Source organism: Phaethon lepturus, unplaced genomic scaffold (assembly GCF_000687285.1).
Source record: "Phaethon lepturus isolate BGI_N335 unplaced genomic scaffold, ASM68728v1 scaffold6456, whole genome shotgun sequence".
NCBI classification, from domain to species: Eukaryota; Metazoa; Chordata; class Aves; order Phaethontiformes; family Phaethontidae; genus Phaethon; species Phaethon lepturus.
In genome coordinates, this window is record NW_010543989.1 from 1 (window position 1) to 16,816 (window position 16,816).

At 37.9% G+C, this 16,816-nt stretch overlaps 1 protein-coding gene across 1 annotated transcript; it reads left to right on the top strand.

Annotated features, from left to right (window-relative positions):
• Positions 1-6: 6 nt before the first annotated feature.
• LOC104615663 (mesoderm induction early response protein 3-like) lies at positions 7-11,541 on the top strand (the record flags this gene model as incomplete). Its single annotated transcript, XM_010288520.1, has 8 exons — positions 7-28; positions 2,095-2,240; positions 4,131-4,265; positions 5,672-5,792; positions 7,986-8,071; positions 8,270-8,342; positions 10,861-11,012; positions 11,460-11,541. Coding segments are annotated over exons 2-8 (748 nt in total), but the record flags the coding sequence as incomplete, so codon positions are not given.
• Between the last annotated feature and the right edge of the window lie 5,275 nt (positions 11,542-16,816).

The window sequence follows — 16,816 nt, forward strand, 5'->3', positions numbered from 1 at the left end:
CAGGCTTCCTTTGGGAGTTCGAGCCCAGGTTTGTCCTCACCTACCTCCTGGTCTGGCACCAGCACCTGTTCATCAACTCTCCTTTGTGCTCCTTCCCAAATTTATGCCCTCGTAGCTTTCCTAGTGCTTCATGTGCATGCAATTAACTACCTGCCAGATTTTTAAGAGGAGGAGAGGTGTGATGGGGGTCTTTCCCTTAACTCCAGTTGCAGTTACTAATTGGCTGCTCCAAACCCAAAATGAAAACACAAGTTTTGTATTACTTTTATGCCAGCATGTCAGTAAAGCCATATAGCCTGGAGAGACTATATGGAGACTGCATTTCTTGTTGCTGATAACTACAGGCTTGTGTAAATTTTTGACTTCTTGATAATAACAGAAAATGTTTAAAATAATAATGATAAATAACTTTTAAGTCTTTACTTGCTGCTAAGGTTCTTTGGAATACTTTACACAAGCAAGCATAGTTAACATCAGCAGGTCTACTCTTAAAGAATTATTTGGGGCATATAACTGCCTTCTGCACTGGCTATTTGTCATCTTTTTTAACTACTAATAATGAATTTTGCTGAGCTTGTATTTTTGAATATGGTTTTAAATATTTTAAGTGGAATATTGAGCATTCAGAGCCACTGAGGAAGTGGGATGACTTTATCTAAAATCTGTGAGTGGAATAGAACTTCCACTTGAGTTACTCAAACATAAAATGAGTTAAAACAGTGATAAGAAGCAACACTCTTGAACACACATATATGTAAATAATATTAGGTTAAGGCAGTCAATGCTTCCTTAAAACTGGATCAGGACGTGGTGGCCAACAGCAGGAGCATTCAACACCTAACGTCATTATTGTAATTGGAGTAGTGTTAGCAGCTCTACTGAAAGTACTATGAGACCATAATATGAATACCATGTGAATAAAAAGCACTTCTGGCCTGCATGTTTCTCTGTGGTATGATATTATGAACTTTCACAGTATTGTCTTAAGCAACCTAAACCGACAAAGTTTACTTTAATTACCTGCATATAAGGAATGAACGCAGCATAATTGCTGAAAAATTAGATGCTTTCTCAGAAGTGTTAGTGTATACTACTGTATCTTTCAAGGCTGGAAGCAGTGCAAAGAGGGATACAGCTTTACTTTTTTTGAAGAGGATTGAAAATTTGTAGCTATTTCCTTCGAAACTTCCGAAGCTGTAAGAAAGTGAACATTAAAGAACAAAACAACCCTGTAATTTGTGATTTTCATTGTAGAACGCTGACTTTGCGGTGCAGAGTATTTGCATCTTTAAAACTTGTTGAATCTAATGATAACCTTTCTAACAGATGACAAAATGCACTAAAAATAGTAGCAGTACTTTTTTATGACTTAGGAGTATCCTCCTGAGTAATGAGAAAGTGTCTGTTGGACCACAGAGCTGTCACAATGCACAATGGCATGTTAATTAATGTGATTCATTAGAAACATTCTCTTATTTCCAGTATATTCAATATTTCTTGAAACTTTGCTATGTTTATTCTTCCTTTCTAGATCAAGTGCTAAGAATTAATTCTAACAAAAGATCCATCTGTGAGGCTAAACTAATCTGAAGCAAGTCTCACTGTTTATTTTGCTGTTAGTAGGAAGCTGCTCCGTAACCTAAGTTAGCTGTTTGCCAGTGAAAACTATGCTTGTTACCATATAAATCACTTGAATCATGAGTCTATAAATTGCAGTCTTTAAGCATGTGAAATCTTGCGACATGTGTGCTTTGTACCTTAATGATGACTTCAAGGATGTTTTGACCAATCTTTTATTCAGTAAAATATTAATTTGGGATTGTACTTTCTGAAGCTTTTCTTTAGTAGTTCAAGTACTTCTCCCAAATACTCTATACTGCAAGAGAGAAAACTGCACTATTACATACAAATACGAAATGGGAAGGCCAGCTAGAACAGCTGAATTTGTCAAGTAGTTACGGATTTGTTCCAGTTACTCCATTGAGAATTCTGACCCTGTGTGTAAAAGAATTTATGCAACTATATATTTTTCTGTGATGTAATTTTATATGTTGGAATAGGAAAAAAATTACTGATACTAGGTTTATTTGATAGTTGGCTCTTTATCATCTGAGGATCATGACTTTGACCCATCTGCTGAAATGCTGGTACATGATTATGATGATGAACGAACTCTTGAAGAGGAGGAAATGATGGAAGAAAGCAAAAATTTCAGCTCTGAAATTGAAGATTTAGAAAAGGTAAGAGTGACTCTCTCTCTCATAAATGTCCATACATGTTGTAACTTCCCTAGTGAAAAGAACACTTAAACTGTTCTTAAGTTTCTATTGGAAAGAAAATCAGGTTTGGTTAGGGTATAGCGGTGCATCGTCACAAAAAGGCTGAACTTGGATTCTTGTAGTCCTTTCACTTGGGTAGGGAAATCACTGAAGCATGTTTTAGACTCCTATCATCTAATATCTAATATCATTTATAACTTCTAAGATTTATAAGTTGAAACTGTACATTTTGCATACTATTAAGTGACAGCTGGCTGTATTTCATTCTGTTGGTCAGGTTTTGATTTTCCAGTATGCAAACAAACAGTTCTGTTTTAGGCATGATGGATCACATTCATTTGCTATGTACATGGTAGTTCTATGTCTTAGTTTAATCAGTTTGGCATTCGGTGGGTGTATAAAATGACCAGCATGCTCCTTGGCTTTCCCTATTCCATTTTGCACTCTTTAATTACATGTTTTTCCTATTTACACCTCTTGTTCATCTGTAGCAGTGCATCACCCATTTTAAATGCCTGCTGAATGCTGAACACCCACAAATTGATGCTGCTTGCATTACTGTTCGGTGACCCACTTACACCACTCAGCGTAACTGCAGATTTTGGTCAACAGAGTTCCAGCAGAGTGTAATTTTTAGGATCAGATATGAGGCTGTGTTTTTGTAGTCCATGTAAAAACACTTTTTCTAAATGTGGACTTGACAGTTTTTATACGCCTGTTTTTTTTTTTTGTGTGTGTGTGTGGTTTTTTTTGTTTGTTTGTTTGTTTTTTGTTTTTTGTTTTTTGTTTTGTCCCTGCTACTTTTACAGCTATATTTTTGGTGATTATGAACTTGTAATAGTAAAGCAGCTTGCCAATTGTGGTGGTTGAAGTGGAGTTGTTACTCCACAAACTTATCTTACTGCTTCTATAATAGAAGAAAGAAGAGCTGAGAGCCAGTCATCTTAAACACTTTATTACTTTAGGTCCCGATCCTGGAAAGACTTGGACATGAGTTTATGTTTACCCATTGTGAAAAGTCTTTGCAGGACTAAGACCTTAGCTGGCTACAGAAAACAAGTAATTTAATCAGTGTATGAGTTCAACAAGAAATTTTTAAAGGTAATATAACTTTCAAAGGTATAAATATTGGATAATATTTTTAGTATTTTGATGACTTGAATCAGGTAACTAAAAAAATCTCCACTGTTCATTGTTTTATTAATTGTATTAGGATGCAAGTATGATGATACTTAACTGAAATCACTTGATCAAAAGCTGTTGTAAAAAACAAGTTATAGATCAAGCCATTCTCTTGATTTTTGCCTTTTGTATCATTAGCTGTCTTTGTCCTATTACCTTCTCAACAGTCATTATAAAATACATTGTGTGGGAGATTGAGAGGAGGGCTTAAAGATTGCTATATTGATTTGCTTTTGTGGGTTTTTGCACACTTGCAGCTGTAACTGTGTAGGACTGAAGTGTTCAAGTTTTTCTGCATTTCTCTCTTGTATGGGGGTTGATAGTGTTTCTAGGATATCTTCTGTGTTGAAGAAATACAGGCAAATCATGCTGTGCAATATGAATTAGATAAGGAACAAATTTTTAATAATTACTTTCTAGTTTCATCCAGTAAACAGTTTTCTTCAATAGCTTGATGTGACTTCACTATATGCCAGGAGACATGGTTATGAACTATTTCAGTCCTGTGCCTGAAAATATTTTAAATCTTTAATCAAGATTCCTGCTTTCAATTAAGTTTTTCTCTGTTTTTTACTTTTGTTCTTCAAAATATGTCTGGTCCTTTTAGGCATGAACTGTTTACAAGTATTTGGCAATATGCTGAAATGTTTGTAAATCCTCTTGTATTAGGAAGGAAACATGCCACTGGAAGATTTACTGGCATTCTATGGCTATGAACCCACGATTCCAGTTATTGCAGGTTCCAGTGCAGATAGCTCTCCAAGTGAACTTGCGGATGAACTTCCAGATATGACTCTAGATAAAGTAAGTCAGAAATGTTTTCCCCTGTGTTATGGTTTAAAGGCAAAAATCCACGTGACCTTAAATTATATTTCACTATGTTTTGATGTTACAAAATACATATCTTTGTTAATTTCAATATACAATATTATTCTGAATTCATTCTTTTTCAAGGATATTGAGGATCTTATTATAGTTACCACACTTACAAATGCATAGCAACTTTAGTGGCTCTATATTACTACAAATGATAAATGAATAAGTTAACAGTTCTTCTAAAACACATCCAAAGAACTTTAAATAGGTGGGTTTTTTTTTAACAGAAGTGTGATTTTTCAGTAATGTAGGCAATGTCCAGAAATAACAACTCTGGCTTCCAACACACATGTCAAGTATCAAAACGTGTGTGGATAACTTGAAAATGCACTCCTGGATGTTTTGGAATGTTGCTTTCAAACGCATATCATTTGGAAAGGTCTCAACTTTGGGGAGTGAGAGAGAGATTGTTTTATGTGTAGTAACTATATGTGTTGCATTGCTGATGTAAAAACGTGAAACATCAATTCTTGTAATGTGCAAGCTGACTTTGAATTCTGAGATTTTAATCTGACTTTTGGCTGTAAAGCATATGCAGCTAGTAGTTTGGATTATAAAGTCTATAAGTAGTAAGTATATGTCTGGGGTTTTTTTACTTTCTGTGAGTATGATGTAATGGTAAACACAGAAAGTAGGATATAATGATGGCTCTGCACATCTGATTCTCATTAGGATTCACGAATGTGTTGAGGCTACAAAAATGTAGTCAGTTTGTTGTCTAATGCAGTTCTTTTCCTTCCTAACCTTTACACAGAGGGGTTCAAACATGTCTGCTAGTGGAGGAAGTGTGCTTTTTCCTTCTTAATATCTTCTTTTAACCTACAGAAACGTAATTTTTGTTGTATTTTGGGAAGATAACATGTTATCTATTATCTATTACTGTCGTCTCAGCAAAAGTCTACAAAACTGCCTGGCTGTTCTATTTTTTTTCCCAGAGTTTAAGGGGTAACAGCCTTTTAAAGGTTCAGTATATCTGTGATGCAAAGAATGACAGGATTCTAAAGATCTAAGGCAGTTTCCACTGGCATTTTTCATTGGAAGAGTTGGAGGAACATCCGAGATTGGTGGTTGCAGAAATTACTTCTTGTACATTTATTTTAATAGCAGACAAAGGGGAAATGAGACCTTGTGTTCAAGTCTGAAATGAATGGTTGTATTTGTTCTTAGGAGGAGCAAACTAGCTTTTCGATTAAGGGAGTATAGTCTGCTAAATTTACTTATGGTAAAATAATTAATTTTAATTAATAAGACTTACAATTTGCTGAATCTAAGTGTTCACCAGTCTGTACTTCATAGTCAGTTTGAGGTTTTATTTTTTTATTTTAATGATACAGGAGGAAATCGCTAAAGACCTTTTGTCGGGTGATGATGAAGAAACACAGTCCTCTGCTGATGACTTGACACCATCAGTTACTTCACATGAGGCTACTGACTTCTTTCCTCGGCCATTAAGATGTAGGAAACCTAATTTTATAATATTACTAAAAAGTCTTAGCATTATATATAGTTTCCTAGCTTAAAATACCAAAATTGCAGAGTAGTAGTGACTTTACTAGGAATTGAGAAACAGTGTTTTGCAGGATGTTGTACATGAATGTTGGCTTTGGTTGGCATTACTGATTACCTAAAAGATGTATGTTTGGTACTGTGCTTAAAGCACAAGTAAAATGAATTTCTCTACAAATACAATAACTTCATCGTTAATAGTTAATACGGTATTGTGGAACACCCTTTATGATTTTCAATATGTTCGTGAATTACATGAATATGTAACCCATTCCTTTAAATCAGTGTTTCTTTACTAAAATTTTTGCTGCTGCTTTTAAGCCAGTGAGTGACTCCTCTGTACAGCCTGTGGATGTGGACTGGAATGTGGTTTCTTTATGATTATTTCCCTTTACACATTCAACACTATTCCATAGGACTTCATAGGGTGAGCCAAAGTGGTTCTATATGGTATGGGGCCTGTAAATGCATGACCACCAAAATTTCACTACCCGTGGAGCTATTATGAGAGAGATCTGAGAACCAGTCGTTCAGCTTTCCAACCTGGATGAGATACTCCTCATTGCCTGTTGCAGCTCATTTGTTCACTGGTATACTAGAGTTAGAGCAATGTGGAGGCTTTTTATCACAGTTTTATTTTGGCAAGTATCTTATGCTCTTCCTGGGGGATTTTATTCCTCTAGACAAGAGGAATGATAAACGGGATGTGCTGCCTCAGCATCAGCATTGCCATCAGCAATCATAGCCCTTTGCATGCTGCTTATTGTGTAATAAATAGATGACATTTGTATTGAAAGAGAGATACAAAAGCCTTAAAAATCACAGTGCCCTTTTTTAAGTTAAACAAACCCCAAACTTGCGAGCACTTAAACATTCCTCATGGAGTGTTAATGAATACGACACTGAAGGTGTGGCAGCTTTATAGAAAAAATTATTAGCCCCTCATTTTACTGAGGATTGAGAAACAGTCATCTCTGTTTTCAGCTGTCATGGTTTACTGTCAGGATGTTGCTTTCTGTATTAGAACTTTTGGCTGGACATTTTAAAATTGAATATCCACCATTTCAGGAAAAGAGATGTCAGCTCTCTATGCTGTTGGCAGTTTTCATCTTTTTTCCTAATCTCTGTCAATTTCTAAGATACTGAGATAACATTAAGTTTTCAGGTAAACGTGTAATATATAATCTGGGCTTTTATTAAATTTGCATTAATTGGAAAAAATAATTGCCTGTGATTATCCAGGCATGTTGTTATTTCATGCATTCAGGTTAACTTCTTGCTTGCTACTTCTAACAATAAAGGGAGATGGACTGGTGGTTGGAGTAATGATGACAGAAGAAGAACCTCAGTCCATGCAGCCATGGATAGTGTTTGTGATGTTCATGATTCTGTTCAGTTGCAGTGAAATTGCAACCCTGTCTATGAGCATGTTGCTGAAGTTTGAGAATACAGAATACAAAATACAGAATATCAGAGCTGGAGATTCCATTCTGCTGGGGTTTATACATACATTAGATACGATACAGCTATAAAAATAGAATTACTTCAGAACATAGTACCACAGTATTCTGGATTCTAAAATATGAGTTCTTAAGCAGTCTTTTGCTGTCTTTTGCTTATTCCGTTGTGTTTCTCTGTCCTGCATCTTCATTCCATGCTGAGGCAGCCTTGTTTAAAGGAATGTTTTGAATACCCATTAAAACTTCTGATGAAAGTTTTAAAACCTACTACTTACTTAGTAGGTAATAAAGACATGCCTTCAGCTTTACTTTCTTTGTGATTAACCTGAGGCTAAGCCATAAACCTGGAAGTTTTCTGTTTTTCTCATACCTTTTCTGTAAGGTATAAGCCTTTATTGAGAAAATTGATGAAGAAAAATTATCTCATGTTCTTTTGACTGTTAGAAATATAGCAGATTGTCTCAGTTGCAGTGATAATGAATGTTTCAGTTCTGCAGGATAGGATACAAGTACCAGTGCCTTCTGACTTCATGCTAATTTGATAGAAAAGTAGATCAACAGACTCATGATAAGTGTCTCCCAGAATAAAAGCAGGTGCTTCTTTCAAAAGTAAAGGATATCTTGTTCTATATTTGAACTGAAAATCCTTCCTAGCTAAAAATAAACTTCTTTGTGTCTGAAGCAAACACTACGTGCGATGGAGATAAGGAATCAGATGGTGAAGATGTAGAGGCAGACAATGGCAATTCATCTGAAGATTTGAGAAAGGTAATAATTATGTCTTTTAAAAAGTTAAAAAAAACTTTACTCTTAAGAAAATATGCATTAAGATTTATAGTACTTACCTAAAATAGTACCTTAATTCTGGAATTCTCTGCCAAATGCCAGGTTAATGGCATTTTTAATGCTCCATACACTAAATATTAAGGTAGTACCTTTCTCTTTTCATTTTTGTTACATCTTCAGGAAATTATGGTTGGTTCACAGTACCAGGCTGAAATTCCACCTTACCTTGGCAGATACAGTGGTGATGAAAAGGGTAGGTTCTTCTGACTGTTCTACTTTTATGTTTACACATAGCAGTTGATGGTAAATTGTTATTTAAATTTGTAACATAAATTCAATGGCTTAGTTAAAGTCTCAGACACCTTAAAAAAAAAAGGCAGTAGAAAACTGAAGTAACACAACCACATAATTATATCTCAGAAATGTGATTCTTCAACTTTGAGAGGATATTCTCAAGAAAATATCAGTGGGTGGATTACAGTGTTAATGCTGAAGTATCTAGTAATACTAGGAGGTGACAAGCTGTGGGTCAAGATGGAAATAATTTCATCAGGGTATCATAAATGGGCTATGAGCATGTAACTTAGCTTAACACTGAAGATCATCAAAACAGTTTTTTTCTTTGCTTGTTTTTGGGCAAGCACAACAGTGTGGGTTACAAAACAGATGTGGAAGACAAAGCAATAAACTATTTTAAAATTCCATAGCATGAGTAGAAGATGTAGGTCCTGATACACTGTCTTTTAAAGAATATGATATTTTAAGTATGATGTTATTCCAGTGTAGATTTAGGTTAAAAACTGCTAGAGTAGAAAAAAGAACTTAAATAGAGTTTGTTTTGTGTCTTCAGAACTGTGAGAAACCTTCACTATGAGAAAAGTGTAGCACATATAGCTGTGGAATTCAGAAAGCAAATAATGGAAGAAATTTCCTCATGGGTGGAGCAGCTGCAAAATTAAGGAACAGTTGGGGGGATATGTTAATAAGTGAAGGGGATTCAGTTTTCTTCTGTAAATTTTCAATATTCTGTAAGTTGCTTGTGTTCAAACTGTAACATTTTATGGGACTGTTATTCTAGTGATGTATATCAATTCTGTTCGCCATTACTTTTTTCCAAGAATGATTCATTGCAATAAAGAAGAATGTTTGGTATAGGTGCAGCTGGAAGCATTAGCAAGTGAACATCTCTTTGTGTTGCTTAAGAGACTTGGGAAGTCTTCTACTTTCTAAGATTGAAGCATGATGCTTATGGGTTGTAAGAAATGGAGGAGTAAGAACCAGATTTATCCGGATAGTCCTTTTACTACTTACACATCTTGACTTCTCCTCAGCCAGTAACTAGAGAAGTGCCAATAACCAGAGGATGACCAGGAAGGGGTTAATCTGACAACTTGCTCTGGAATGAGGTGGTGCTAGAGAGAACCAGTGAGAGTCTTGTCTGCTGGCATGGCCAAGAGCAAAGAAGTAGCTTCCAGATCAGAAAGCCCAAGGAGCTCCTCTTGAGATTATCAGTCATGGAGTCCAGCAAGAAGTGCTGGGTTGTCTAGATTGATACAGGAGGTTGAAGCAGAGCAGCAGCAAGTGCTCAGAGAGGTTGGACCTGGCTGTCGGGGTGGAGGATTCTGTGAAAGCCTCTGCTGTACTCCCTGAAGAGCTTGTGATGGCAAACAGAGACTTATATTTCTGCTATGTAGTCCCAGCTATCAGAATTGTGCTAGAGGACAGTTCTGTTCTTCTATAAACCTTAGACTTGTAACATGTCTATTTGAAAGTTTTCCATGTTCTTAAGCCATAACAGAACTTTTAGAGGAGATGTAATTTTATTCTTCACCTTAGCTTAATGCTGTTTCCTCCTTACTTACCTCTCTGCAGTTTTATGAGAGATTTGAGAATCCTAGTCTCTTCTACTGTAACAGTGATTATGCTTGTGTGTTTGAATGGAATAACTCTCTAATTTTTTATTGCCGAGAGTTTAGGAAACATTATGTGCCATGTTAATCACATCTGTTGATGAGAGTAAAGGATTTATAGTTTAATCTACAATTGAAACATGCGCAGACTGACAAAGGTTCAGGCCAACTCGCATATTTCTAGTATATTGTCTTTCAAATAAGACGTGCGTACATTATTTCGGTGTACTACGCAGGAGGACTGTACATCCTGATTGCTTGTAAAGTATGCAACGTACAAGTTCTTAACAGCTTTCAGTTGTTAGTGAATGGAAAAACAAATTACCACATTGAGACCTAGATTTCTACTCAGTTAAGTAATTTTTGGCAAATTTTAGTGGAAAATGACCCATTAGCCACCTTCTCTTCTGTTTTCTTGACACGTAATATTAGAAATATTAAAGTAATATCCTACACTCTTCTACTGTAAACTATAGTTTATTTGTTGAAAACAGCTGCATAAAACTTGAATGGTTTATATACTTGAATTTGTTTATGTGAAGATTTATGAATACATATGTATAATTTGACTTGAATCATCTAGCTGTCAACAAGCTGCTCTTCTCTAAATACTCTTTTGTCTCAAGAGTTCAGTCCCTTATCTCATCCTCAAGGAACCTGAATCTCTTCACCATGTCACCCTGCAGAGTCTGTCTCTTAACTGGGGCTTTTGGGGAAAAAGTGAGCTGCAATTTAGAAGTGGCATGATGGTGCTTGATTTGATTACTTCTGTGTTCCTGTTCTTTGTCTTTGTGAAATAGCTTTTAATGTTACAGCCTTAAAAATGTCACACCTGGCATTAATGGATTTCTGTTTTAACAGCCTATGAAAATGAAGACCATTTGCTTTGGAAACCTGATGTGATCTCAGAAAGTAAAGTTAAGGAATACCTTTTTGAAACCTCCTTAAGAACAGGAAATGAAAAAATGATTAGCAGAATTCCTGAAGGACTACATACACGGGACAGTGAACAAGTATGTTTTATATCCTGTTCATTTGTGACACATTGCTTTGTAATTAACATGTGTTCTCTTTCTCTGCCTTCTGTTATAAAGGCAGAAGTACTACATTTCTTACTTTTTTTTAATTAGATATTAGTGGGGTCAGGACCTTATTTGTAATTTTGAGCACATGCTTAAAGTACAAGTATTTTAATGTTGCCGTGTTGTGATCTGTAATGTTTCTGATGACAAATCCAGCCTTTTTAATAATTGCATACGGTGTTTTATATTTTCTTAATTCAACCTTGCCTCAACTTTTGGATGGTTTTGCTTTTGGTTGTTATTTTTAAATTTTTCTCATGTATAAAGATAAATCGTCTTTTTTTACATTAGATACGCTCACTGAAAGACTAGTTTTAAAGGTCTAGATTGGGTATTTGCAAACTTTGCCTCTTTCTAAAGACTTTTTCTATTTTATAGGCACTGTATGAACTTCTTAAAAGTAGCCATAATGTTAAAGAAGCAATTGAGAGGTACTGCTCAAATGGAAAGGCATCTCAAGGTAAGAAAAAGTACCTTTTTTTTTCAGAAATGTGTGTTTGAAAAAAAAAATAAATAAAGTTGTGTAGAAAAACCTTGAGCAAGAATCAGATTGATGAGCACATCCCTCTCCATGATGTCTTTAGCACAGATTAGGTACAGTCTGACTGTTGGCCAGTTGGAAATTCCTGCTAGGGAAGTTTGCAACTTGGGTAAAGGTTGAGGAATCAGCTTATCACCTTCCCTTCTTTTCCTCCATTGTAGGAGGAGCAATGTTCCTCCTCCTGCTCTTGTAACAATGGCACAGACTGAGGAGAATGGTGGAGGAGCAGTGATTTCGCTCCCATGAGGCAGTTCTCACCCACATTACAGTATCTTTTTGAGATCATGATCAATTATAATCTGATTACATTTATACCAAAAGCAGGAGAACGTAGCTGGCTATACAAATAAGCCCCACTCTCTTCCTCACTGTGCCACTTGTGCTATGCCAACCCTAAACTGGTTATACCGTATAGTTCCACAGGTCTTTAGTAGAGCGTGGAGAGCTTGAGTTTGAAGTGGAAAACAACCTTCCATCTTGTTTGTTATTAACTTTATTACTCTTTTAAATGAAAATCAGAGTTTAAAATTTAGCAAAGACAGTTCTTTGTCCTGCATTTTAACATATGTGTTGCATAAAACAGGAATGGAGTATGAGCCCTGGTGTAAGTTGGTGTTTTGGCAGATATTCCCTGCTCAGAACTGGATCCAAAGGGAACTTGAGTGTTTACAAGTTAGGTGCTGTGAAAGCTACGTATCAAAGGGAGAGCTGAAGGGCACAATAAGGACTGTCAGAGCAGTGTTTCAGAAAGCTCATGTACAAGAAGAGATTTTGTAGACCTAAACAATAAGGAGGTATTAGTTGCAGGGTTGTATCCTAAATCCCACACCTCTCTAGGATTTAGATTCTTGTTTTGGGATTGAAAAATACTTCTGCCCATTTGTGGTTCAGAGCCCAAAATTCTGTCCTAAGGACTAGTACTCACACTGCCCTCCCCTGCCCCAAGTCAGATGTGACTTATTATACCCTCTTTAAGGATGAGGATACCGTCAATGCCTGTCTCTTAGAGTAACCATTATGCTATGATCTATTCTACCCACAAGTTCAGTGCTATTCTCAAGATGAGAATTAAAAATCCACCACTCCCAACATAATTTCTTAACAGTGAGACTTTACATGGGGATCTTTTCTTCTCTTCTTCTCTTTGAAGCTTGAGAACTCTGCAGTAAGGAGTGCAGAATTAATGGGGTGAGAAAGGAAGAAAACAGCCTTGCAGTGGAATGATTATCACCTTCATCTGGGAGCAGAAAGGTTTTGGTTCCAGTGTCTGCTTCCAGAAATGTTTTGAAATGGGGGGGGTTGTCCCCCTTGACTTTAAATGTCAGCTGAATGGAAACTTTTTGTGTCACCATTATGAATGTAAGATGCCTGAAATGTCCCATCTTAATTATATATAGACCCAAAGCCATAATCAAGTTAGGAAAGCAACAATATTTGAGACAAAACTGATCTATTCAAATAGTTGGAGCTACTTTGTTTTAAAAGTCTTACTCTTTTTTAGTGATTTTTATGTTGTAGTTTGTGAAACTAAAATTCAGTTTTAGAAACTGCAGGTTTTATCTTAAAAAAAAGAGAAAAGATTTGCAATTCCTCCTTAAGAAGTCTGAAAGGGTTGTTTGTGGGACCTTTAGAAACAGATGGTTGGTTGGTTTGTTCCGGATTCCCTGATAACTTGTTTTTCAAAAGCCTGGATCCCACTAAGTATAGTCCCATTCAGTTTGCCCAAGGTATGCCTAGCACTAAGACTTGCCTCGACTGTTTGTTATGCCTTGCCAGGGGTCCACTACCTCACCAAGGGGTTTATGAGACTGGGGAAAGTGTCAGGGGTTCTGGGGAGTCTGTCTTACTTGCCAGATCTATCTGCTGTCTGTGTAAGCTCAGCATTGCCCTTCATACCACCCCAGTTCTCAACTATAATTTACAATGCCATGCATCAAGTCTGCCCAGGTCAGGATGGGTTGGAGGCGGGGCATCCTGATTCTCCTTCAGTGTGATGTTCTATATTTTGTCGTATTTCATCCCTTTTTACAATGAGGTACAATTTTAAAACAGCCAGGGCTGCCCTTACTAGTGGTTTCATGGCTTTGGGGTCTACAGGGGCAGAGATAAGTTAATCACCAAGTGCACCTCTCTCATTCATAGCCTGAAGGCAGACTGCATTTGTAACAGCAGTAAAAAGTCCATGTAATGATCTTACTGATAGAGCACTGGGTTCCCCTCCATCCCAAGGGTCTATGCCTCCTGCCCAGTATGCAACTCGGTGGGTAATAAGACGGTGGTTCAGTGTTAGGGGATGCCCCCTCGTTCTGGAACACTCCTGGTCCCCAAAAGCCACCCGGCTCGAACATAGTACAATCTCTTCCAGTTAAGGAGGCATGCCAGAGATACTCACTCTTACTTTCCCCAGGCTTCTGCCCACATTTTCTGTGCAGATTGGCCAATTGAAGGGGATCCCATGCGGTGGTCTTTATTTCTCCAGTTGCCCCCTTGAGGTCTGGCACATCCCTCAGTTTTAATAGTAAGGGGCTACCTTAAATTCTAATTCATCCAATTCACTGTCATTGCTCAGTTCTTCATTGGGGTCCTCCCAAAAATCTCCGTCCCAATCATCTTGGGAAATGATAAGCTTATGAATTTTTACAGGATCTGGGGGGGGGGGTTGGGGCCCAAATTATCACGAGTTCTAGTTTATCCTCTATCTTCCTGTGTTTTTCTTTTTCCTCTCCCAGTTGTTTAAGCAGTTGATCTATTTGCAGAGGTAACAGCATTTCTTGTCACTTTCTTTGTTCAACCTCATCTTGTAACGTTCTCATTTGTCTCATTTCTTGTTCTTCACATTTCTTATACTGATAATGCAGTTCCTAAATACCTCAACATCTTGTATGTTATTATTACCACCTTCTCTTTACTATCTTTCATCTTCCCTCTTACAACGTTCAGCTGTTCTTCTATCTTATTCCAATTATCCTGCTTCTCTTGCACCCAAACATCTGAAAATTTCAGTGAAGGGTTAACTCTGTGCCTCTGTAAGTAGTCCGTGATTGAAGCCACTGTCCTGCCGACTACCCCAATTTTTGTTGCAGGTGAATTATAAAGAAAAGTCACTATGGGGTTAAGGTTTTATTAATTCTTAAATGATCAAATGATAATTAATCAATTATTTGTAATTAAAATGTAATTAAGTAATAATTGAATAGTAATTAAACAGTGATTTAACAACAATTTAACAATAATTAATAATTAGGCAGCGGTCAAACACTCTACTACTTCACAGAATCACAGAATCACCAAGGTTGGAAAGGACCTTCAAGATCATCAAGTCCAACCATCAACCCAACACGACCATGCCCCCTAAACCATGTCCTGAAGTGCCACATCCACACGTTTTTTGAATACTTCCAGAAATGGTGACTCGACCACCTCCCTGGGCAGCCTGTTCCAATGCTTGACCACCCTCTCAGTAAAGAAATTTTTCCTATTATCCAATATAAATATCCACTGTCACAACTTGAGGCCATTTCCTCTCATCCTATTGCTAGTTACTTGGGAGAAGAGACCAACACCCATGTCGCCACAACCCCCTTTCAGGTAGTTGTAGAGAGCAATAAGGTCTCCCCTCAGCCTCCTCTTCTCCAGAATGAAAACCCAGTTCCCTCAGCCGCTCCTCATAAGACTTGTGCTCCAGACCCCTCACCAGCTTCGTTGCCCTTCTTTGGAAGGGCACTTACTAGGCTTACGATAATTAAGCTGTGGCTTGATATATATACGTCACTAGCATACAACATACTTTTAGGCTTAATGTAAGATGTCACTTACCTTGTTAACAGCCATCAGATGCTGGGTAACGGGTGTCTCAGCCTGAAGGGTAACCTTGAGAGGTGTTGTCTGTTCAAGAGGAGATCACCTCTGCGCAGCCTGCTGCTGTACCGGAGAGCTCAGTGGGCTCGAGGATGGCTACAGATACCTATAGTATAAAGTGACCAACTCGTCCCTTCCTTTTGTGTACATGCAGTCTGCAGACATGGCAGTTTTAGTTTTATCTAGTCTTTGAACCAGCTCAGGCTGATTGGCTGGTTCTGTTAGTTCCTGATAAGAGATGGCCTAGACTCCCTCATTCCTGAGAAGATACAGCTAGCACAGTTGTCATGGTTTGCACAGCAGGGCTGATGTCACTTGGGACTTCTTGTCCATGATGCCTGAATCAAAGTACTGCTCACTCGGTGAGAGTGGGGGCAACCATTGAAACAGGTTGTTTCTTCCTCTTTTTTCCGAGAACCACTGTTCTTTGTATCCTATGTGAGAAGAAATATTCAGAAAAAATATCTCACTTATACCTTGGTGATGTTACCTCTCTTTCCACACCTCTTGAGGGGATGGCCTTTAAGACGAGGACTGGGGGAGCGAAGTCCCTCCCACTGTAAGAGAAGATTAGGTTTGAAGCCACCTGAGGAACCTGAACATATACAAGTCTATGGGACCTGATGAGATGCATCTTGGATTCCTGAGGGTGTTGGCTGATGCAGTTGCCAAGGCACTCTCCATGATATATGAAAAGTCCTGGCAGTCAGGCGAAATCCTTCGTGGCTGAAAAAAGGGAAACATTGCACCCATCTTTAAAAAAAGGTAGCAAGGAGGACCTTGGGAACTACCGACCTGTCAGCCTCCCTCTGTGCCTGGGAAGATCATGGAGCAGATCCTCCTAGAAGCTATGCTAAGGCACATGGAGGACAGGGAGGTCATTCAAGACATCCAGCATGACTTCACCAAGGACAAGTCCTGCCTGACCAACCTGGTGGCCTTCTATGATGGAGTGACCACATCAGTGGACAAGGGGAGAGCTACCAATGTCATCTCCCTGGATGTCTTTCTGTAAGGCCTTTGACATGGTCCCCCACAACTTCCTTCTTTCTAAATTGGAGAGATACGGACTTGATGGATGCGCTGTTGGGTGGATGAGGAATTGGTTGGACGGTCACATCCAGAGGGTAGTGGTCAATGGCTCAGTGTCCAGATGGAGATGGGTTACAAGTGGTGTCCCTCAGGGGTCTGTACTGGGACCAGTACTCTTTAATATCTTCATCAATGATGTAGACAGTAGGATTGAGTGCACCCACAGGAAGTTTGCAGATGACACCAACCTGAGTGATGTGGCTGACATTCCTGGAGGACAGGATGCCATCCAGAGGGACCTGGA